At 39.7% G+C, this 24,193-nt stretch overlaps 2 protein-coding genes across 2 annotated transcripts in view; one reads left to right on the forward strand and one right to left on the reverse strand.

The window, feature by feature from the left end:
* LOC145530980 (uncharacterized) overlaps nucleotides 1-24,193 on the forward strand; it is a 94,268-nt gene that overhangs the window by 36,645 nt on the left and 33,430 nt on the right. The window lies entirely within an intron of this gene.
* On the reverse strand, nucleotides 2,674-4,894 carry DEFB127 (defensin beta 127). Its single transcript, XM_081560673.1, has 2 exons — nucleotides 4,846-4,894; nucleotides 2,674-2,924 (listed from the first exon to the last, which is right to left on the reverse strand). The coding sequence occupies exons 1-2, from the start codon at nucleotides 4,892-4,894 to the stop codon at nucleotides 2,674-2,676; spliced, it is 300 nt and encodes a 99-aa protein (XP_081416799.1).

Consider the following 24,193-nt stretch of genomic DNA (forward strand, 5'->3'; position numbering starts at 1 on the left):
TTGTTTTTTTAACCACTAGTGCCACCTGTATACTGTCACTCTGCTTATTTAACTTATATGCAGAGTACATCATGTGAAATGCCAAGCTGGATGAATTAAGATTGCCAGAAGAAATATCAACAAACTCAGATATGCAGATGATACCACCCTAATGGCAGGAAGCAAAGAGAAACTGATGAACCTCTTCATGAAACCAAAAGAGGAGAGTGAAAAAGCTGGCTTAAAACTCGACGTTCAAAAAACTAAGATCATGGCATCTGGTCCCATCACTTCATGGCAAATGCATGGGGCAAAATGGAAACAGTGACAGACTTTATTTCCTTGGGCTCCAAAATCACTGCAAATGGTGACTGCTGCCATGAAATTAAAAGATGATTGCTCCTTGGAAGAAAAGATATGACAAACCTAGACGGTGTATTCAAAAGCAGAGACATCACTTTGCTGACAAATATCCATACAGTCAAAGCTATGGTTTTTCCAGTAGTCATGTAGAGATGTGAGAGCTGGGCCAGAAAGAAGGCTGAGTTGCTGAAGAATTGATGCTTTTGAACTGTGGTGTTGAAGACTCTTGAGAGTCCCTTGGATAGCAAGGAGATCAAGCCAGTCAATCCTAAAGGAAATCAACCCTGACTATTCATTAGAAGGACTGATGCTGACGCTGATGCTCCAGTACTTTGTGTGATCGTATGGATTGTAGCCTCCTAAGCTCTTCTGTCGATGGGATTCTCCAGGCAAGAATACTGGAGTGGGTTGCCATGTCCTCCTCCAGGGGATCTTCCCAACCCAGGGATCAACCTGGGTCTCCTGCATTACAGGCAGATTCTTTACCATCTGAGCCACTTTGGAAGCAACTCATAAAACACAGCCCATATTCAAGAGAGAGGGAGGTGAAGCTCCACCTCCTCAGGGAGGAAGTATTTACATTAATTACTTGGAATTCTTCTGTACAGAAAAATCTGTTTCTTCTCGTCTATTTATTCATACCAGTATGGACTCATGGATGTTAACTTCTGCATTGTATTTATAATCCAATGTTATGTTATTTATTTTATTACTCAAATTGTCCCAATTTTGGTCATTTAAAACTCTTTCAAAGTGACTCCTATGTCCCATTTACATGCCTCATCCTTCTGATTTTTATAGCATGTCCTTACTTTCTGGCACTACAAAATACTTTGGGGGCATCTTGTATATTCCATGCTCCAGTCTTAGGACAGGAGAGAAGAGGATAATTGAGAGAACATATACCACAGCTTCATGATGGATATTACAGCGGTGAAATAATGTAATAAACAAAACTGGAAAATAGCATGGAAAGGAGTTGGAAAGGAAATTTTTCATGTTCAGTTCAGTTCAGTTCAGTCGCTCAGTCGTGTCTGTCTCTTTGCAACCCCACGAACCGCAGCATGCCAGGCCTCCCTGTCCATCACCAACTCCCGGAGTCCACCCAAACTCATGTCCGTTGAATCGGTGATGCCATCCACCCATATCATTCTCTGTTGTCCCCTTCTCCTCCTGCCCTCAATTTTTCCCAGCATCAGGGTCTTTTCAAATGAGTCAGCTCTTTGCATCAGGTGGCCAACATATTGGAGCTTCAGCTTCAACATCAGTCCTTCCAATGAACACCCAGGACTGATCTCCTTTAGGATGGGCCGGTTTGATCTCCTTGCAGTCCAAGGGACTGTCAAGAGTGTTCTCCAACACCATAGTTCAAAAACATCAATTCTTTGGCGCTCAGCTTTCTTTATAGTCCAACTCTCACATCCATACATAACTACTTGTCTTAATCTTATCCAAAATGTATATCTTTAAGAATTAGGTGGAATATATAAACAGATTGTCATTACGTCATTTTGAATATTGAGACAGTGTTAAGGTCTCATACAATAGTGCAATTCAGACCAGTTCCTAGGTCCTTTACATTTCCTCCGAACTCGTAAGGGCCCCCTGTCACAGAAAGGATGCATTACTAGTGGTAACACATTAAACAACGACAACAACAAAGGAGATAAAAACTTTAGTCTTGCAGTTATATTCTTCTGTCTGTCTCCTCCTTATATAGTGAGCTCCATAATAGTGGAATCTTACTCATTTCCATCTTCCCAGTTCATTGCTTTTACACACTGAAGAAATTAGACTTACCCATAGTTTAACTTTGGGTACTCTATTCTTAAACCAAACAAAGTGCACATATATTCTCCTAAAATGTCCTGTCCTTTCTAATTTCCTTCTATTTGTTGATTTCATTTTGTTCACTCAAATTACCTTCTTTACTAACACTCAGATGTTGAAATCCTACATATTTCACAAGGCACCACTTCAATCCTAAATTCACTCACAAATTCTCTTGAATACTCAGCTTCATATTTCTTCTCCTGAATCACATGTCTATTTGTCTCCTTCCAGTCTTCCATGTTATAGATTTTTTAGTGTATTGATTATATCCCCCTTTCAAGGGTAGGTTTTGTGTTGTCCTTATCAATTCATAATTTGATATATTGAGTGTTCAATCTCTGGTTAAAGAACAATGAGTCAGAAAACTGGCAATGAGCTTTATTAGACTCTTCTTTAAGGTCATTATGGGGATCTAGGAACAAGAAAGGAGAGGATGTGGACTACTTCATCTTAGATCAATGGAATAGGTTGAGAAAAGAACAGAAAATTGTGTTTGATTTATGTAGGCTTTCTGTGGATGTGTGTAGAATTCAATTCAACTAAATAATCTTGAGAAAAAGTAAGTGCCAATGTCATTGGCTTTGGACGAGGTGGTTTGGTAATTTTTTTACGTTCTTCCAGTTCCACAATATTGAGGCAACAATATCTTCCATTTTCACATAGTACTTCACGTATTTCTGTTATTCTGCATATTTTCCTGCAGTATCCTCGTACATGTTGACCCCAGCATCTCTTAAGTTGTTCGGTTACTGTGCACATAAAGAACAATAGGCCAAGGTCAGAGTTTGAGACAAAAGGAAATTTTGGTCATGGGGAAGACAGGGGATGTTTGTAAGGATAAGGTATATGGGAGACTCACAGAGCATATATCAGTAATGTCCCAGAGATATTACCCTCCAAGAGGGTGAACCTCAATGTTTATGTCTAGCCGATCACTCATATTTTGTTCCTTTAGAGTTCTGGGCCTCCATCCAACATATGATGGACTTCACCAAGAGCAGTGGGTCTTATTTACGGAAATAAAGAAGCTGAATCCTTGAGTTCAGGCTATGGAACTATGCTATGCTCCATCTGAGAACCTCAGCAAATCTGCCTCTATTTGAATGCTTCTAAGGTACTACTTCCTGGAGGAGGAAATGGCAACCCACTCCAGTATGCTTGCCTGGAGAATCCCATGGACAGAGAAACCTGGCAAGCTACAGTCCCTAGGTTCGCAAAGAGTCTGACATGACTGAAGTGACTTAACATTAACATAACAGTGTACCACTTCTTTACCACTGCTCAGAATACAATTATTGTTACTATGTATTTATGTCTGACACAGACTCTGCTCTCAGGTTCATACTTGCTACAATGATAAAGAATGGCTTTTTTGGGTCCAGTCAGATGTTTTCCCCCCTCAACATTCTTCCTCCCCTGTTGCTTCTCAGTATTGTACATTTTTATCAATGTGTATCTTCCTTCGGCTTCTATGTCATCACAATAATTTTATATTTGTTTTATTCCTCTATGACTCCCCATTCTCCTTCTACTTCCAGAGGAAGGAATTCCTCCAGACCTTTGCTTGCCATGATATGTTTTCTATCCTTCAGTGATCCTAAATATTTTCAATATGAGTTTAGGATGTTCATATTTTGGCTTCAGGGCTTGTACTCTCCTCTGGGTACTAACCCCAGAGGATGAAGGCTGAGAACAAAGATGCTGCCTCCAACACCAGGTTCTAGAGTTCCTTTGACTGTTAGAAGTTTAAGGGGCTAGAAGTAGGCCGTTCTTACTCTATAATAACAAGCAAATACAACAGATCTGGTTGTGAAAGAGGAAAGGAAGCTAATTTTTAAATTCTTAGTATGTGCCAAGCCTTATGCTGGATGTTTTGTCACTTAATAAATACCCCATGAACCGAAGGGCTTCCCTGGTAGCTCAGTCAGTAAAGAGCCTGCCTGCAATGCAGGAGACCTGAGTTTGATCCCTGGGTCGGGGAGATCCCCCAGAGGAGGAAATGGCAACCTGCTCTAGTATACTTGCCTGGAGAATCCCAAGGACAGAAGAGCCTGGTGGGCTACAGTCCATGGGGATCTGAGCGACTAAGCCTACCTACCATGAACGAGGTGTCAGCATCTCCACAAACGGGGAAACTAAGGCTCTGTGAGCCTTCATCTTTTATCCAAAGTTGATAAAGTAGTAGATGTTGAAGGTATGTTTCTTAAGACTGAATCCAAAGTTTCTTCTTCTTCCACTATTCACACACGCTAGAATAATATTGATAGATTAAAAATATATATACAGTATCAGAGTGGAAGAAAATAAGGCTGGGTGCTAGAGTAAAAACTGTATCCAAAGAAATAAGGGTATTCCCAGTTATTGGTCTTATGTCTTTCTGTAGTGAGTCTTTCTCAGAGGAAATTATGACCTCTTTTTAGCTCTATGAATACTTCTTTTAAGAACAGTACCATAGTAGAAGCACTCAGAAAGAGGGAGTTTTTGATGACATTTGATAAACTTCAGCTGTTTCTAGGGCCTTATCTTTTCCTACTGTGAGTTATAAAATTCCCTTGAGTTCTTGAAAGTACTCTATCCATTATTGGTTTGAGTGAGCCCCTGGAAAGCTGCTGTGCTCACCACTATACCACCAATGTGGTTTGAGTGAGCCCCTGAAAATCTCTGGATTACCTGTGAACTTCTGGAACAGCAGAACTGCAATGATCAGGAGGAGCCTCATGGCCAAGCTTCCCAGAGGAGGTGACAGTCAGGTCTCTTGGTCCACTATGTCACCTTCCTCAGAGACTTAGATTCTTATGCAGTGAACCAGAACAGATGGTATGATATGAAGTGTGCCCTCAAATTTCTGAAGTGCGGATTTTGCAACATGTGGGCAGACACAGGAAATTCGGTTACTCACTTAACCCACACATGGGATTCAGAGACGCAGTGTGTTCCATCTCATCACACCTGATGCCCTTCTGTAGGCTGTAGGCTGCTGGTGAGAAAAGTCTGTGCTTTCTTTACTTTGGCTGTCTGCCTAAATAGACAGGTAGACCTATACTTACTTCTAAGAATGAATAAGTACATAAAATAAATTAAGCCTATTCTGTTGACTGCATTCAGCTAAGTCTAAGACTCTGGCTATTGTGTCTAACACTTTAGCCAGTTCTAATGGTAGCCAATTTTTATCCCTATATCCTAGCTAAATTTAGCTACTCATAGACAAGCAATATGGGCTTCCCAGGTGGCTCAATGGTAAAGAATCCACCTACCAACACAGATGCCGGAGATGCAGGTTTGATCCCTGGGTCAGGAAGATCCCCTGGAGCAGGAAATGGCAACCCACTGCAGTATAAAATGGCTGTCTGAGGAGGCCTTACAAATAGCTGGGAAAAGAAGAAAAGTGAAAAGCAAAGGAGAAAAGGAAAGATATTCCCATCTGAATGCAGAGTTCCAAAGAATAGCAAGGAGAGATAAGAAAGCCTTCCTCAGTGATCAGTGCAAAGAATTAGAGGAAAACAACAGAATGGGAAAGACTAGAGATCTCTTCAAGAAAATTAGAGATACCAAGGGAACATTTCATGCAAAGCTGGGCTCGATAAAGGACAGAAATGGTATGGACCTAACAGAAGCAGAAGATATTAAGAAGAGGTGGCAAGAATACACAGAAGAACTGTACAAAAAAGATCTTCATGACCCAGATAATCACGATGGTGTGATCACTCACCTAGAGCCAGACATCCTAGAATGTGAAGTCCAGTGGGCCTTAGAAAGCATCACTATGAACAAAGCTAGTGGAGGTGATGAAATTCCAGTTGAGCTATTTCAAATCCTGAAAGATGATGCAGTGAAAGTGATGCACTCAATATGCCAGCAAATCTGGAAAACTCAGCAGTGGCCATAGGACTGGAAAAGGTCAGTTTTCATTCCAGTCCCAAAGAAACACAATGCCAAAGAATGCTCGAACTACCACACAATTGCACTCATCTCACACGCTCAAAATTCTCCAAGCCAGGCTTCAATAGGACATGAACCGTGAACTTCGAGATGTTCAAGCTGGTTTTAGAAAAGGCAGAGGAACCAGAGATCAAATTGCCAACATCTGCTGGATCATCGAAAAAGCAAGAGAGTTCCAAAAAAACATCTATTTCTGCTTTATTGACTATGCCAAAGCCTTTGACTGTGTGGATCACAATATACTGTGGAAAATTCTGAAAGAGATGGGAATACTAGACAACCCGACCTGCCTCTTGAGAAACCTGTATGCAGGTGAGGAAGCAACAGTTAGAACTGGACATGGAACAACAGACTGGTTCCAAATAGGAAAAGGAGTATGTCAAGGCTGTATTTTGTCACCCTGCTTATTTAACTTACATGCAGAGTACATCATGAGAAATGCTGGACTGGAGAAAACACAAGCTGGAATCAAGATTGCCGGGAGAAATATCAAAAACCTGGCATGCTGCAGTTCGTGGAGTCGCAAGGAGTTGGACACGACTGAGTGACTGAACTGAACTGGACTGAACTGATACCCATAAAATTAGAATTTAATGCAATATATATTTTTTGAAAGTCTATTATTGCTAATTTTGTCACATTTCTCTACAAAAATGAATATATATTATAATTTTTATTGTGAAATCTGTTTAAATATAAAGCTGTAAATATTTCACAGCATATTTAAGATTGAGTTGCTTTGCAATATTTGGAACAAAATTGATTAGAACCACATGCATGTGTTATAAAATGTGAAAAATAATTATTAACCTGTATGTTCTACTATAAATACATCCCTTTAGTAAATAGTGCTTACCGTCTATTAGTTTATGTGTTGTTGTTAATTGCAATATCCTGTCTGACTCTTTTGTGACTTAACGGACTGTAGCCTCCCAGGCTCCTCTGTCCATGAAATTTCATAGGCAAGAATACTGGAGAGGTTGCCATTTCTTCTCCAGGGGATTCTCCCGACACAGGGATTGAACTCACATCTCCTGCATTGACAGAAGTATTAATTTCCACTGAACCACCTGGGGGAGAAGGCAATGGCACCCCACTCTGGTACTCTTGCCTGGAGAATCCCATGGACTGAGGAGCCTGGTAGGCTGCAGTCCATGGGGTCACTACGAGTCGGACATGACTAAGCGATTTCTTTCACTTTCCACTTTCATGCATTGGAGAAGGAAATGACAACCCACTCCAGTGTTCTTGCCTGGAGAATCCCAGGGACAGGAGAGCCTGGAGGGCTGCCGTCTGTGGGGTCGCACAAAGTCGGACACGGCTGAAGCGACTTAGCAGCAGCAGCAGCAGCAGCAGAGCCACCAGGGAAGTCCTCGTTTATGTGTACATAGACATATTATTTTTTACTGATAAAATGAAAGTCAGTACCAAATTTATTCCCGGTTTTCATTTTTAAACATGGAATCACTGAGCAACCTTATTCAATCAAAAAGTAAATATGAAGATTGAAAGATTACATGTCAGATATATAAATGATAGGTATGCAGAGAGAGATAGAAATAGAGAGAGGGAGAAATGTAGTTATTTCAAGTCCTTACAAATTACAAATTCCATTGTAAGCTATCACCAAAACTTATTTACAAAGGTCTATCAACCACCAGCTGATTTGCTTTGCTGTCCCTGCTTTGATAAACAAGAATCGAAAGTCACTTGATTTTCCAAAGGATTTGTTGTCCAAAGTCTGTGATTACTTACTTTCTGAATAACAGCACCAATCTTTCAATTATCCACTGATTTGATACCTGCAGGTTTTTCCACGATGAGCAATCCATGCTTGTCAGAAAAAAAGGGTGTGAGGTAAGTTTTCTTTCAAGAGTGAAAGAAGAGGAATTTAGAAAGTGGAGATAGAAGAGCCTGTTAAGAATGCTCTGAGTATCACAAGACATTCAAAAACCGAAGGTCAAAAAATTATTTCCCTTAAATTATCAATATGAATATGTTGGAAAAAACATTATATCCAGTATCCAAGATTGACGATTACTACTTTGTATTGTTTGACCTTCTCATATTTGTTGAGATGATTACATGAAGAGCAAGTGCTCAAATTTTTATTGAGCATCCACCACACAGAAGGCACTGGTCTACCAGCTTGGGACACAGTCAGGAACCAGAGCATGGTATAAGGACTCTGTGTACATTAGAGAGGTGATGACAGGCTATATGTACACAACTAATGAAATAATATAGAAGGACAGCAAAGAAATCTACAAAATATTTCAAAGAGTTTAAGTGATAGGAAGAAAATGATGCAAAGTAGAGTGAGGAGTGGTCTTACAGATTATTTCTAAGGAGGTGACATTTAAGGGAAAGGTATAGAAGAATACTCTAGGCTGAGGCAGAGTGGTGGCCTAAGGATGTCTTTATGGTGAAAGAATGCCTCTGTGAAGTTGGCATGTGACCTGTGTGATGAGGTGTTTGCCATACAAAAAAAAAAAAAAATGGAGAAGAGCAACTTGGGCCAAGGTACACTAGAAAGAAGGTGATCCACTTGCCCAGGCTTGCTAAGGACTTTCTTGGTCTCGGTACTCTAACTCCCATGTTCTGGGAAGACCTTCAGTCCCAGGCAAAGTAGGATATTTGTCAGCCTAACAGGAGGCCCAAGAGCTATTGGAATATGAGGTCTGCTTAAGGGTCAATACCTCTTCTATAGCCAGGATCCTTGGCAACTTTACCCAGACAACATAAAAAGAATTAGAGAGTAAACCTTCTCGATTCTGAGACCTTTAGGCATCTGAGACTGTGGTTCTCAGCAACACCCCAACCATAGCCCAGCATATGAATAATTAATCAACCTTGGAGTGAATAGCTGCTTCTCCGTGATATCAGAGAGTAAAGTGACAGAACCACCAGTGCATGACAGAGGCAGATGAAGCATAGGCACCCTACACAGGATCAGTATTCGTGGACAAAACGGACGTCTGGAGAGGCACGCAATGAGACAACTGCAGCTGGAGGTTCTGAGTAAATATCTGAATGGAAAGAGCATTGGAAAGATAAGCAGAATTTGTGATATAGTTCTTAATTTAATAGGATGTGCTCTGAAGGCAAGTCCAACTTGCTCCTCTATCTAGTTAAACGTTTGTGGTGAATGAGTTTCTGACTGTAACTAGGTTTGTTTCAGGTTGAAGTATTAAACAAAATTTGGCCTCAAGATACAAACAGGGATTTAAAGTCAGCACTTATAAAAAATGTTGGGGGGGACAGAGAGACAAGAAAGTGAGGACTTATCTGAAACCTTTTATGTGAATTCATAGGTTCTTCACATATGATATTAGTGTTTCAGGTATTATATCAAAATTTCTGTTTCTACTATTGAGGCAGCTCAAAACTGTAACATTTATTTATTTACTTATTATGGAAAAAGGTACAGACACACATATATCACCAAAGACCAGATATTATCACATATATATTAGTAGAGCAGATGAAAACAGAAAAAGAACTTAAGCCAAATATGAAGAATCCCTATAGCCTCTATACATTTATCTTTATACATGTCACCTTGTAAGGTAACTCTTCGTTCTTGCCTTGGCAGTAGCATCATGTTCATCTCTAGTCTTCCAATCTGTGATTGAAATTTCCCTGGTAAAATAACATCAGTAGAATTGTCTCCTGGCTATTAGTCCCAAGGCTTATATAGATATCCTGTCTCAGAGTCATCAGAAAATGTTGTATCCTCAATGATCTCGTGAGTAGGTGTCGAAATCTAGGAAGAATCTCTCTGGGAAGATCTGGCCCTAGTTCCTGTTTTCTTGAGTCGGTTCAACTGTAAATGAATCATCCCCCCCAGATATGGGGGTAAAGGGAGTATCATGCCGTGTAACAAATCCAACAGTTACATCTTCCAGGATTGTGGGCTGGATTGGCCATTGAGTGTATGGATCATCACTGCTTAGGGGAATGCAGCACGATAGCTTGTTCATACAAAGGAGTTTGTACCTTTCGAGATGGAAACATCGTTTTCTGCAGTATCCTATATCATTCTTCCAGCATCTTTCAACAAGCCAGCCAGCTGCAGCGAATAAACAAACAGTTAATTTTTAAACTCTAGCAACAAGATGACAAACCCTAACTCAAAAATTTGACAACCACTGCTACTACCATCTAAAGTGTTAGTTGCTCAGTTGTGTCCAACTCTTTGCAACCTCATGAACTGTAGCCTGCCAGGCTCCCCTGTCCATGGGATTTCCCAGGCAAGAATACTGAAGTGGGTTGCCATTTCCTTCTCCAGGAGATCTTCCTGAGACAGGGATTGAACCTGGATCTCCTGCATTACAGCAAGATTCTTTACCGTTTAAAGGATATGATTAAAAATACTACAAGTCACTGGGAGAGACAAAGAAGAAAACTAAAACTGTATATTAAAAACTGTGGTGTGCCATCAAGGAAACTACTGTGGATGGGAAGAGGGACAGCGAGAAGGAGAGGGGAGGAGGCAGGAGAGAGCCTAGAGAAGAAGGCAAGAGGAAGACAAAGAGACAGAGAAGACAGATAAAAGTAAAGCTGATATTTAAGCCATGGCAAGGCAAAAATGATGAAAGGAGGCAACAGGGTATACAGAAGGCAAAGAGTATTTCTGGAAAGGACCAGCAAATCCTTAGTCCCAATACTGAGAAACAGTATAGTGTCTTTAAGGTATTAAGAGAAGACTCTAGAGTCTGGAGTGTAATGTGCGAAGAGCAAAAGGGCATGAGACAAAATGAAGTAGTCCGAAGAGACTTAATGGACTTAAATGTCCAAAGAGAGTTGAAGTAGTGATGCCATCCCCTAGTTGCTTTAGGCCATTATTAAGCATTTTGATTTATTTGGAACCATCATATGAGCTAATTTAACTCATGTTTTAGATAATTAGGATTTCCCATGGAAATTGGATAAGGGAAAAGAAGGAAAAGTATCTGGGAAACAAGTTAGGGGCATTGACCAGGTAAAACATAATGGCGGGGACTTCCCTGGTTGTCCAATGGCTAAGAATCTGAGCTCCCAACGCAGGGGGCCTTGGTTTGATCCCTAGGCAGGGAACTAGATCCCCTGAGCCACAACTAAGAGTTGGCATGCCACAGCTGAGGATCCTGTATATTGCAACTAGAGATCCCGCATGCTGAAACAAAGATTGAAGACCTCGTGTACCGCAACTAAGATATGTCACAGGCAAATAAATAAATAAACATTTTTTTTTAAACTTTATGATGGCTGGAACTGGGGCTGTGAGAGTTGTGGAAGAAGAGGACAGATTTAAGACACTGATTGTTTGAATATAAGGTCAGAGGAATATGCAGCAATCCAAGTAAACTATTACACTTCTGAGTTGATTTGGAGAGTTGTGCTACCTGCCATTCATAGAATGGTAAACTGTGGAAAGAACAAGATTTGAAGGGATGAGGAAAAGATGGAGACAAGTATTCGTTTAGGGGCATATAACACATTATACCTTCAATGTCCAAAGAGCAGTAGAGAAATACCTGTGGCAATTCAGTAGACAAGTTTGGACTCCGGATGTAAATTGTGGGATCATTGCTTACCAAGCGTATTTATAATTAAAGTTAGAGTTATAGTGAGTGTTGGATAAATATGAGACAAAAAGGGAGACCATAATTAACGTTTGGTGAGTGTCAATAATGAGAGCTCAGAAAGGAGGAAAAAATTCAGGAGAAACAGCCAGAAAAATTGAAGCAAAGCAGGAGAATGAGGCACTAGAGAATCAGGTTAGCTTACCCAAAAGAAACCTCGGGAAAAATTGTGAGTGCTGTATAACAAATGAGTTTAGAGGCAATTCATATCACCACACCACACTTTTATTGGTTTGGAAATGTAGAAGTTAGGGAAGTAAAACGGCCAAAAAAAGGTAAGTGGTACAGTTAGTTACCCATGTGGTTGACTAGAGCATGATCCAATGGGGAACTCTGGAAGCAAGTATATGGCTAGGACAAAGCTATCATTCTTTTTTTTTTTTTTTTTTAATTTATTTATTTTAGTTGGAGGCTAATTACTTTACAATACTGTAGTGGTTTTTGCCTTACACTGACATGAATCAGCCGTGGGTTTACATGTGTTCCTCATTCTTGAGGGACAGAGGAGCTGGAATACGTTTTCCACCATCCTGCCTGCCAAGAGTTGACAGATGATCCTAGAGTGAGCTGATAATTCCCTGGCATTTCTGGACTGCTTCTTACAGGGTTGATTTGCAAGCAATCAACCATACTTTGAGGATACTGCCAACGCAAGTCAGACTGGTGTGCACGAAAGTGGCGAATGCCAAAGGGACACAAGGCAAGTTGTATCAGGTATGACTAGATTGTGAAAGTGAGGAAAATGTTTCCTAAAGGAACATGTTTCCACATGTTTGTTGGTGAATGTGTGTTGGCAAAACATGTGTTGGTAAAGTGCTGGCACACTTTGTTGGCAAATACTGCTAATAAGGCAGGTGCCTCTATTGTATGATGAGTCACCAGTAATCTTCAGAGTGGTAGGAAATGGAGAGACAGAAGTAAAGTGATTGACATGTGAATGAGAGAAGACGTGAAAGTGGCACCTGGAGACCAAACTCTCAGGAAGTTCAGCTATGAGGAAGAGCAGAAAAGTATTTGGAGGACAATATGGAGCCCAGGGAGGGTTTTTCTTCTTTTGAATACTGGGAAATAAGAGAGCACATTTGCAAGTATTAAGAAGAAACAAGAAGAAAGAGAGAAATTAACACAGAAGAGGGAAAAGAGACAAAGAAAGGCATAGTCCTTGATTAGGTGACCAGGATCAGGCTTATATATAGTGTTTGACTGATTCGGAGAAAGCATACTTCCTCAGCTATGTCAAGAGGAAAAGAGAAGATGGGTGCAAAGCCATACTGATGTTGACTAAAAATATACACACAACTTAAAAGCTGGGAGTTATGTTTTATGCAGCAGAAAATTTCAGGACTTAAGCCCAGGAGGCAACATCTCAACTAATCCTGAAGGAACTGCTCCAAGAAGGCAAGGCAGCCAGCCAGATTATGCAGAAGTTTTCCAACAAAGGGTAGGTAGTTGGAACATCAAAAGATTATTGTGAATTAAAGAAAAAGCAGATGTGTCAAGTTAAGGAAGTTATTGTTTTTCTATGTATGGGGAGATGCAAGAGTTTGGACTCACTGAAATCATTCCTTTGATATCCACTTCACCTATCTGGGGTCAGTTCTTCTGGGTTTTTACACCCTGAATTTCCTCAGCACTCACTGTGGGGAGTGACTGCAGTCTGATGACTGCTAAATGGCAGATATTCTTCCTGAGTTCCATCAGGGCTCACCATCCATGGTGGCTGTAATTGCTGATGACTGTGGCATCCTTTGTTTACTGATATGACAGGAAATTTTCCAATTCTCACTGGTATGAGTGTTGGCAATGGTAAAAATAAAAGTGCTAATTGATATTTTAAAACCTTGAGATGTGGGATAAAGTCCTAAGATGAGGGAGGAGGGAGACACAGACAGGAGTGGAGCAGGAAAATTGAAGAGAAAGAATGTCAGTGCAAAATAGTGGTTAAGAAAGAAGAACGATGAGCTCAGGCAAGAAACAAAGTAGGCTTTCTAAGAAGCATCATAATTCATTGGAGGGAGGATATGGATCCAAAGTGAAACTAGTCTGTTGCATTTATTAAGCAACTACATGACCATCTTTCTCAGCAAACTACCCGAGAAGTACCCACGTTGCTGTATTCTAGGAAACAACTAATGCAAAGGCTGTATGTTGGAGGAAGATATGATGTGTGAGGAAGGTCAAGTAATTCTCAAAACAACTCTTTTTCGATTTAATTTGGTAAAGTATGAAAAGTACTGTTTGTGGGTTGAGATAGAGAGAGACAGAGCATGATGAAAGTTTGGCTCCTATTTCCTCCCCTGGGGCATGTAGGCTTTATGCCACTTCTCCAGTGATTCGTTATTTTCTTCAATTCTTTTCCCTTGGTAAATTTTCTGTAAATTTCAAGGGTAACCATTCCACCTCTTTCATCCTGGACAAAGTCTAACGTTGCTTCCACATCCCTCATGTCTACAAAGATTATTTCACCATGTGGCTTTTTCTCCATGGTGTCCATCCTTGGAATCCGTGTCCTCTTAGTAGCATTTCTCTTCCACTCCCAAACTTGTTAAATCATCTTGCTCTGTCAATCCTGCTTCACTCTTGCCTCTCACTTCCATTGCTCACTACTCCTTTTCAACTGTTACCTCCAGAGTTAAAATTCGTACACAACCCCTCAGTCAAGAGAGGTTTGAACCCTAATTATGGAACAAACTCTATTCTAGGCACTTGGGATATATTTGTAAACCAAGCAGACAAAATCACATGGCACTTACTCTCTGGAAGGGGAAACAGACAATAAAAAACAAAGCATTCTGTATGTGAGAGGATGATAAATGGTTCTCAGAAATAAGAGAGAATAGATAAAAGTGGCATCTATTTGGCCTGTCATGGGGCAGTTGACAGTTTCTTCGATAGCAGTTGGCATAGGTCTTGACAGAAGGTGGCAAGACACAATGACTTTAAGATAGTGAAGGAATTAGCCATGCCAGTATATGGGGCAAGCCCATTCTAAGCAGAGGAAATAAACAGAATTCTGTGGGTTGAGCAAGCCTGGCATGTTAGAGGAAAGGCCCTGAGGTCAATGTGACTAGAATAGTGGGAGATGAGCTGAGAGAAGTCATAAGCGTCAGACCATGGAGGATCAGGTGGGCCACTGTAAAGACCCTGGTTATTGTTCTGAGAGAAGAGGGGGTCACTGCAGAGATTTGAGCAGAAGAGGCACAGAGTCTGACTTCTAGTGTGAGCAGATCACACCCTACATTTTCTTGACTGAAGACTTGCGGGAGGCAACAGCAGAAGGACAGAGACCTGTGAGGAATCCACAGCAGTAATGGGTGAGAAAAGACAGTGGCTTGAATCAAAGTGGTAACACCGGAGGTGGTGAAATGGGTTGGTTCTAGACATAATTTGCAGGTAGATGTAATAGATTTCCTGATAAATATGGATTTCACAGCTCAGAATATCAAAGATAATTCCAAGAATATGGCTTAAGCACTACAATGATGGCGACTGGGAATACTCTATAACTTTATATACTTTTTTTCCTAATAGAATAACAGCAGTCACTATTTCAAAGCTCTTCAGCCTGGAATTATTGTCATTAGGATTTGTGACCTTCATCACCAGTATTTCAAAATCATTCATCTAAAATATGAATAACAATAATATAAATACAGGCATGATAAATCACCTTGCCAAAACATTAAACCATCTGTGAATTCTCCTGTAAAAAAAACAACCAGATATGGAATCAGATAGCATTAACTTAAACATAGCTATTAAAAGTAGTCCACTAAAGGACAGTTTGGTTTGGTAAAAAGTTTCTTTACAAACCCTCAGGTGCAGTCTTACTGGAAAACACAAAATACACTCAAAACTTTAAATAGGTTGCAAAATAGAACCTACAAGTGGAAAATCTATAAATCAGCAGAAAAAACTACCATCCTCAACATAAAAGAGAAAAATAAGCAGAACCACATGAAACATCAAAATACTTAATAAATATGCATATATATTTGAAGTTTGATTTGAAGTTGATTTCTTCATAGTCAAATAATGGAAAATATTATAAACTTAGATATTTTCTTTTATATAAAAATTTGCAATGTTCAGAAATTGACAATGCATTAAGTAGACAGAAATAAGTTGTATTTCTAGGAATGTTATGTTGAGTGGTTTATGTCTATGAATGGTTATATATTGGTTATATATATATATGTTATATATATATAATGGTTATGTAGTATATACTTGTATATAAAAAATAAATACACTTTTAGTAAAAATAAAAAGGACATAAATGTCAAACTGTGAAAGTGAATTTTAAAAAGGTACAGAGCACCCATTTCATGAAATTCTATTCAATAATAAAAATTCAGTTTTTAGAGAATATTTAATACATGGAAAAATACTCATGATGCAATAGAAAATTTAAAAGGATGATACACATTTTCCCCACATGGTATCCAGGAATCTCAGAGAGAGCAATAAAGCAAAACTATATTGCTCCTTCTTTATTATTTCAAAACTTTCCAAAATTTCAGCTAATAGTTCATAATCAGAATTAAGTGTAGATGATAATTCTTTACCTCACTGTCTCATGTGAATCAAGATATAGACTCATAGGCACATTTATGTCCATTTCAGGAAGTGAATACTTTCCTAAATGAGATATAATGTCTCCAAATTTTTAGTCTGTTTTCTTAGTACATAAAAAACTCTTAAAATTACTAAGAATTCAGAAATACAATGGAATGAATGCCCAAACATATTTGCAGTTAAAGTGTGATGAATTTAAACAGAAATGAGGGAACAATTTCATTCATTGAAATATAATATATGAAAGAATGTGATAAAAATGGAGTGACCAGTGTTTGGGGAGCTGACGTTCTCACATACAAGTGATAAGAGTGAAGAGGAGTGTAATCTATTTGGTCAGTTGTTTGACAGTCTTTTCAGTGTGTGTGTGTGTGTGTGTGTGTGTGTGTGTGTGGCCATAAGTGGAAAGACATGCATTTGTTTGCTAATTTTCCTCGCTGAACTCTTTCTGATAATTTAAGACTGGTTTTCCAATTTAATAGACCACTTGAGCTGTTGTATAACAAAGGGAGCCCGGCTCTTTGCTCTGTGATGCGTGAAATGGAGTGTGTAAGGGAGGCTCAGAAGAGAAGGAATATATGTATGCCTATAGCTGATTCACGCTGTTGTATAGCAGAAAATAACAAAACACTGTAAAGTAATTATCCTCTAATTACAAAAACAAAAATGATAAAAAGTATGCATTGGATAAAGTAAAACATTTTTTAAAGATGCAGAAAATTTTAAAAAAGGACGTTCACAACCCCAGCCATATATTCTGTGTATACATTAAAAATAATGAAGTAGTTTAATGCACTGATAAGAAGTCTCTGAGATATAGTGCTAGTACATTGCAGAAGAATCCATATGATTAATTTATATTGTGTTAATCTAACCAATTAGTTGTATATCCTAGCAGATCTCGTGTTTTTTAAAACATGAGTTATATAACTGTTTGGATCTGCTAGGATATGCAACTAATTGGTTAGATTACTTCATTGATTGATTCAGAGATTCTGAAAGAGAAGACTGAAGAGCTGTTAACCTAGGGTAGGAAAGGCCTCTTTCTTAAACTTATATAAGCCAATTGATTGCTTGAGACTTTTTAATCAATTGAAAATATTATTTTTAACCAAAGTAGATATGTTTCCAAAGTAGCATTATTTAAAAGAGTAAGCTCATTCATTACTGATGAGTAAGCAGAAGGTCCCTATTGATCACTCATCTTTTTACTGTCTTAACTTATCCCCACTTCTAACCTAAATTTGTGTTATCTGTTCATGACAGCTCTGCCAGTTCTACAAACAGTGTGATGAACTTGTCCACCTTGCCTCAGAACATAAACAAACAAGGGCCTCCCTTGAAAGCCCTTTCACAACAAAAAAGAATTCTAGATGGTGGTAAGAGTTGAACTAAAGGGACACAACTATAAAATAAGTGCAGCAATGAAATTGTTAAAATAGAAGCAATGTGAGGTTGAGTTAACAATGGGTATTTATAGAGAAAGAAATAGAGGGCTACTCAGAAGACTGAGGAAATTCTTGCCTTTAGAGAAATGTTTCAGAAATCACCCCAGATTAATAGATGCCTATGAGTTATGCTGTGCAGGGCCACCCAGGACAGGTCATAGAGAAGACTTCTAACAAAACACGGTCCAGTGAAAAAGGAAATGGCAACCCACTCCCGTATTCTTGTCTGGAGAACCTCCTGGACAGTATGATGAGCCATTGATTGGAAAAGACTCTGATGCTGGGAAAGGTTGAAAGCAAAAGGAGAACGGGGCAGCAGAGGTTGAGATGGTTAGACAGCATCACCGACTCCGTGGACATGAATTTGAGCAAACTCTGAGAGATAGTGGAGGACAGGGGAGCCTGGCAGCCTGGCGTGCTACAGTGCATGGGGGTCACAAAGCGTCAAACACAATTTAATGACTGAACAACCACAGCAGATTCTTAGAGAGTAGGGACATGGAGTTGTTATCATGAAAGCACTTCCACTGCTCTGTTTTGGCCCAAAGCTCTTCCTATGGGCCCTCTTTCCCCCTCAAGACACCTGGGAACTCAGGGTCAACAACTCATGTTAGTTGCGTCTTCTCTCCACTGTAGCGTCCCATTACCTTTGGTCACCAGGGTTAGTAACCCACATAGCATGAAGGTCAGCATCAGGAGATTCATGGCTTCTGGGAGAGAGGAAGGCCTGTGTCCTGAGGAGTGCAGAACACTTTGCACAGCTAGGACTCTGAGTGGTCAGCTTTACTGGCCTGTCATGGGTGATGAACCAGAGAGGGGGAGAAGGCCATGCCACCCAGAACACAAGATGCTTAACTTGCACCATTGAGTATGCGTGACAAAATAATGCTTTGTTCTAGAAACTGTAAGAGGAAACTGAGGCCTTAGGACATGAGTCATAATCCTGGGGATGTGGAAGTTCTGATGGAAGAAATTGTTCCCTCCAAAAGTCCTCCTTAACCCTGGATGGCATCCATTACTTCTCTTCTCTCTGTATGCAGTACTGTGTATATACCCAAGTAGCAGAATGCTGTATCAAGATCCAACTTGTTTCAAACATACATCTTATAACAGCTCATGACATTCAGTAGATTATTGTCCTTTCCATCCAAGTCACCCCCATCTTTTTGTATTAATTTTTGTTTAAGTTGTGAAGTTTAGTTTGAATGGATTTTTAAAAAACTATGGATATACAGTTTTTTTCAATAACCATTTGTTGAAGTACTATCCTTGCTTCTGGAGTAGGACATGGCAAGCCAATCCCACATTCCATGGATAGAGGAGCCTGGCAAGTTACAATCCATTGGGTGGCAGAGAGTTTGACACGATGAAGGGACTGAGTACATCCTTCCTCCATTGAATTGCTTTGGCAGTTTTGTCAAAATTTAGTTGGCTGTAGTTGGTACTCTTGGAGAAGGCAATGGCACCCCACTCCAGTACTCTTGCCTGGAAAATCCCATGAACGTAGGAGCCTGGCGGGCTGCAGTCCATGGGGTCACTGAGTCAGACATGACTGAGCGACTCCACTTTCACTTTTCACTTTCATGCCCTGGAGAAGGAAATGGCAACCCACTCCAGTACTCTTGCCTGGAGAATCCCAGGGATGGGGGAGCCTGATGGGCTGCCGTCTATGGGGTCGCACAGAGTTGGACACGACTGACGCGACTTAGCAGCAGCAGCAGCAGCAGTTGGTACTCTATTCCATTCCATGGATTATGTACTTATTCCTCTGCCAATACAACACATTCTTGACTACTGTTGCTGTATAATATGTCCTGAGATAGTACAGTGATTCCTCCTGTTTTATTCTGCTCTCTAAAAATTGTTGTAGTTACCCCAGTTCCTCTGCTTTTCAATAACAATTATAGAAGTGTCTTGTGTATATCTATAAAAGATCTTACTGGGATTATGATAGTAACTGAATTATAGGTTTGTTTTAGCTTGCAGAGAAATGACTTGCCTACTATGTTGAATCTTTCAATCGATGGGCATGGGTGTTCATACCACTTCATTTAAGTCTTTTTATTTTTTTATTTTTTTTATTAAAGAGAAAGTGAATTCTCTCGTGAATGACTCTTTGCGACCCCACGGACTGGACTGTAGCCTACCAGGCTCCTCCGTCCATGGGATTCTCCAGGCAAGAATACTGGAGTGGGTTGCCATTTCCTTCTCCACATTTAAGTCTTTTTAAAAAATACATCTTTCATCAGTATCTTGTTGTTTTAAGCCCTAATGTTTTTTTCAAGGTCCACTTAAGTATTGTAATTTACAAGTGATTTTTATGATTTTATATTCTTGCTTTCAATTCTTGCTTTCTATGACCACAAAAATCTTGCTCAGATTTTGATAGATATTTTGTTAAGCCTACAGATCAATGTTATGTCTTCCAGTCCATGATCACAGTATGATTTGCTGCATATTTGGGTCTTCTTTGATTCTTCCACCAGAACTTTAGTGATTTTCGGCATATGGATACTAAGCATGTGTTGTTAAGTGTATGCCTAAGGATTTTATTTCCTCTGGGAGTGGCTAGAGTTAGTATTGCTTTAAAATTTCCATTTCCACATGTTTGTTGCCACTCTATAGAAGTGTGGTGTACTTTTGTGCCTTAGTCTTTTATTCTGTGACTCATCTGAACTTGTTGGTCAATTTTTGTGGGCTTATTGATGAAAATTCAGTTATCAATCAAGTTAAGAAGAAAACAGAATTTTATTCCAGCTAAACTGAGGATTACAACCTGGGAGACAGACTCTCCTCTCAGCAGCTCTGAAAACTTTTCCACCTGTTAGAAGTCAAGGATACAGTCATATTGAGTTATGAGACAAAGGATCATACATCAAAATGAAACATTGACATTTTGCATAAAATTCACCAAAGATACACGTAGATAGCAAGCAGTGAGTTGTTCTGATCCCTTACAGAGTTGGGAAAGAATGTTAATCAAAGAAGTAACATTCCCAGCGTCAGAAGAAAGAAAAGAAACAGTTCTTTGTGGTTGGGCAGGCATTTCCCTGTTTGAGGTCTGGTTAATGTAAATGCACATTGCACACTAAAGTGGGAGAGAGGAGGCCCAAACAAACAGAGACAGAGAGAACTTCAAGTTTAAATTTTCTTATCCTGACTTAAATATAAATTTTATTTCATCAGGTGGATGGGGGAAGATTTGTGGATGTGTGTGTAGCTAATCATGTCATCTGCGAACAGAGACAACTCTTTTCTTCTTTTTCATTCTGTATGCCTTTTATTACTTGCTTTCTTGCAACAACTACAACTTCCATTAGTCTTAAGTTGAAAGCATTCAGTCTTAGACCATTAAATATGAGGGATTTGTTCTGTAGATGCTTTTTATCAAATTGAGGTAATTCCCTTTTCTTCCTAACTTGCTGAGAACTTGTACCATGATTTGGTGGATTTTGTAAATTGCCTTTTCTGCAACAATTAGTATGCAGCTATTATTTTAATTAATTCCCTGTTGAAATGTTGGGTTACAATGACTTATTTTGGAATATTAAACCAGTCTTGCATACTTGAAATAAATTCCTCCTGGTCCTGGTGTATAATTATTTCTATACATTGCTGGATTCTTTTTGCTAGCATTTTGCTGAGGTGTTTGCATGTGAGCTATCAGTCTGTAGTTTTCCTTTCTCATAATGTCTTTCTCTGATTTTAGCATTAGGAGAAAGGCTGACATCACAAAATGAGAACTGGTTTATTTCTTCTAAGTTGTAAAGTTTATGAGTGAAAAGTTTCTTATAGTTTTCCCTTTTTATCTTATTTGATACCTATAAGATTGTAATGTTATCTTTTGTTTCAACGCTATTGTTGATTTGAGAATTCTTTCTTTTTATCTTTATCAACTTTGAAATTAGATTTAGCAATTTTATAGTTTTTGAAGAAGAACGTTTATGGTTTTTTCCCTGCTCTTATCTTTATTCTGTCCTTTCTTTTGCTTTACTTTGGGTTTGTTTTACTCTTCTTTTTCTAGTTTGAAGTAAGATCTTGGATGATTGAGATCTTGTCTGTTTTATCACTTTAAATGCAGCCCACATACCGTGATAGATTGTGCTTTACTTTTCATTCACTTCAGATATATTTGGGCTTCACTTGTGGCTCAGCTGGTAAAGAATCCATCTGCAGTGAGGGAGACCTGGGTTCAATCTCTGGGGTGGGAAGATCCCTGGAGAAGGGAAAGGCTACCCAATCCAGTATTCTGGCCTGGAGAATTTCATAGACTGTAGAGTCCATGGGGTCACAAAGAGTCGGACACAACTGAGTGACTTTCACAGTGTGTGTGTGTGTGCGTGTGTGTGTGTATTGCTGGCATCACAAGGGCTCAGACCTGCCAGGTTGTTGTCGTGGTCTGGGCGCGGGTTGCAAAAGAATTTCCAGACATGAGACAGAATGAGAGGGAAATAAAGTTTATTAGAGTGGGAGACACTGTTAGAACAGCAGGCCAGCTTGAGGGAGAACTGATGTTGAATAGGGGTCCTTAGTCCACTTTTATACCCAGGGTACAAGGAGTGGGATCAGGGTCTTGCGGGTCATTTGCTGGTTGGATGAGGCATGAATACTGGGTGGGAGGAGAGTAGGGCATAAATACCTTCTCCCTATGGGGAAGGAGAGGATACAGGTTATACTGCTCAGGAGGACCTGAAATCCGTTAATAGTTACAACATGGGGAGGGAAGGATGATAAGGGTCTAGTTTCGCCATTCCTGTATTCCAAGACCCTCTTTGGTTTTATCTGCTCTTTTGCCCTTGGGTCATCATAGTTATTATTTGTTTTCTTTCTTCCTTTTATTTATTATTTCCATTTTTATTTTCTTGCTTATTTGCTAGTTAATTGAGCTTTTTAATGACCTTGACTTATTTTACAGTGCTTTTAGTATTTCATTTTGTATAGCTGTCTTAGTGTTTGCTTTAGGTATTTGAAGATACATATGTAACTTACCATCACCTACTGGCACAGACATTTTGCCACTTCATGTGAACTGTAAAAATTTTACTTCCATTTAGGTCTCTATTATCCCTCTGCCTTTAAAATACTATTGTTTTAAATACTTTCTTTACACACATTGAACACTATATTTGATGGTATTATGATTTTTAAGCATCAGATTGATAGCTTATGGTGAATGATGTTGGATTCAGATTCGTGATCTCTGAAGAAGATTTAGCTTCGGGACCAGAGACCAGGCTTGACCACTCAGGGGTCTTTTGTGGCAGAAGTTTTATTACAGTGAAAAGGGACAGAGGAATCTTCTAACACAGACATCAGAAGGGGGTGGAGAGTACCCAACTTGCTAGTCTCAGCAAGGGAGCTATATACTTTTTTAATTAGTTACGACAATAAATCAAAAGAATGTTTCAAGGTTGTAAAGATCTTACCAGACCCACACCCACAATTTACATTTTAAGATAGCAGGATTAGAACTTAACAATAGCAAGATCTTACCAGACCCACTCCCATAGTATCAGTTCAGTTCAGTTCAGTCGCTCAGTTGTGTCTTTATGACCCCACGGACCGTAGCAAGCCAGGCCTCTCTGTCCATCACCAATTCTCGGAGTTTACTCAAACTCATGTCCATTGCGTTGGTAATGCCATCCAACCATCTCATCCTCTGTCATCCCCTTCTCCTCTCGCCTTCAATTTTTCCCAGCATCAGGGCCTTTTCCAATGAGTCAACCCTTCGCATCAGGTGGCCAAAGTATTGACGTTTCAGCTTCAGCATCAGTCCTTCCAATGAACACTCAGGACTGATTTCCTTTAGGATGGACTGGTTGGATCTTCTCGCAGTCCAAGGGACTCTCAAGAGTCTTCTCCAACACCACAGTTCAAAAGCATCAATTCTGCGGTGCTCAGCTTTCTTCACCGTCCAACTCTCACATCCATACATGACCAATGGAAAAACCATAGCCTTGACTAGACGGACTTTTGTTGGCAAAGTAATGTCTCTGCTTTTAAATATGCTATCTAGGTTGGCCATAACCTTCCTTCCAAGGAGTAAGCGTCTCTTAATTTCATGGCTGCAGTCACCATCAGCAGTGATTCTGGAGCCCCAGAAAATAAAGTCTGACACTGTTTCCACTGTTTCCCCATCTATTTCCCATGGAGTGATGGGACCAGATGCCATGATCTTAGTTTTCTGAACATTGAGCTTTAAGCCAACTTTTTCACTCTCCTCCTTCACCTTCATCAAGAGGCTCTTTAGTTCTTCTTCACTCTCTGCCATAAGGGTGGTGTCATCCGCATATCTGAGGTTATTGATATTTCTCCCAGCAATCTTGATTCCAGCTTGTGTTTCTTCCAGCCCAGCGTTTCTCATGATGTACTCTGCATATAAGTTAAATAAGCAGGGTGACAATATACAGCCTTGACGAACTCCTT

This window comes from Giraffa tippelskirchi, chromosome 13, assembly GCF_054371585.1.
Source record: "Giraffa tippelskirchi isolate mGirTip1 chromosome 13, T2T-mGirTip1v1.2.pri, whole genome shotgun sequence".
Taxonomy (NCBI): Eukaryota; Metazoa; Chordata; class Mammalia; order Artiodactyla; family Giraffidae; genus Giraffa; species Giraffa tippelskirchi.

Bases quoted from the DNA above. Each gene is read 5' to 3' on its own strand.
- DEFB127 (XM_081560673.1), bottom strand. From the start codon at position 4,894: ATGAGGCTCCTCCTGATCATTGCAGTTCTGCTGTTCCAGAAGTTCACA. The intron at 2,925-4,845 runs GTAATCCAGAGA...TTATGTGCACAG, and splicing joins GCTGTTCCAGAAGTTCACAG to TAACCGAACAACTTAAGAGA.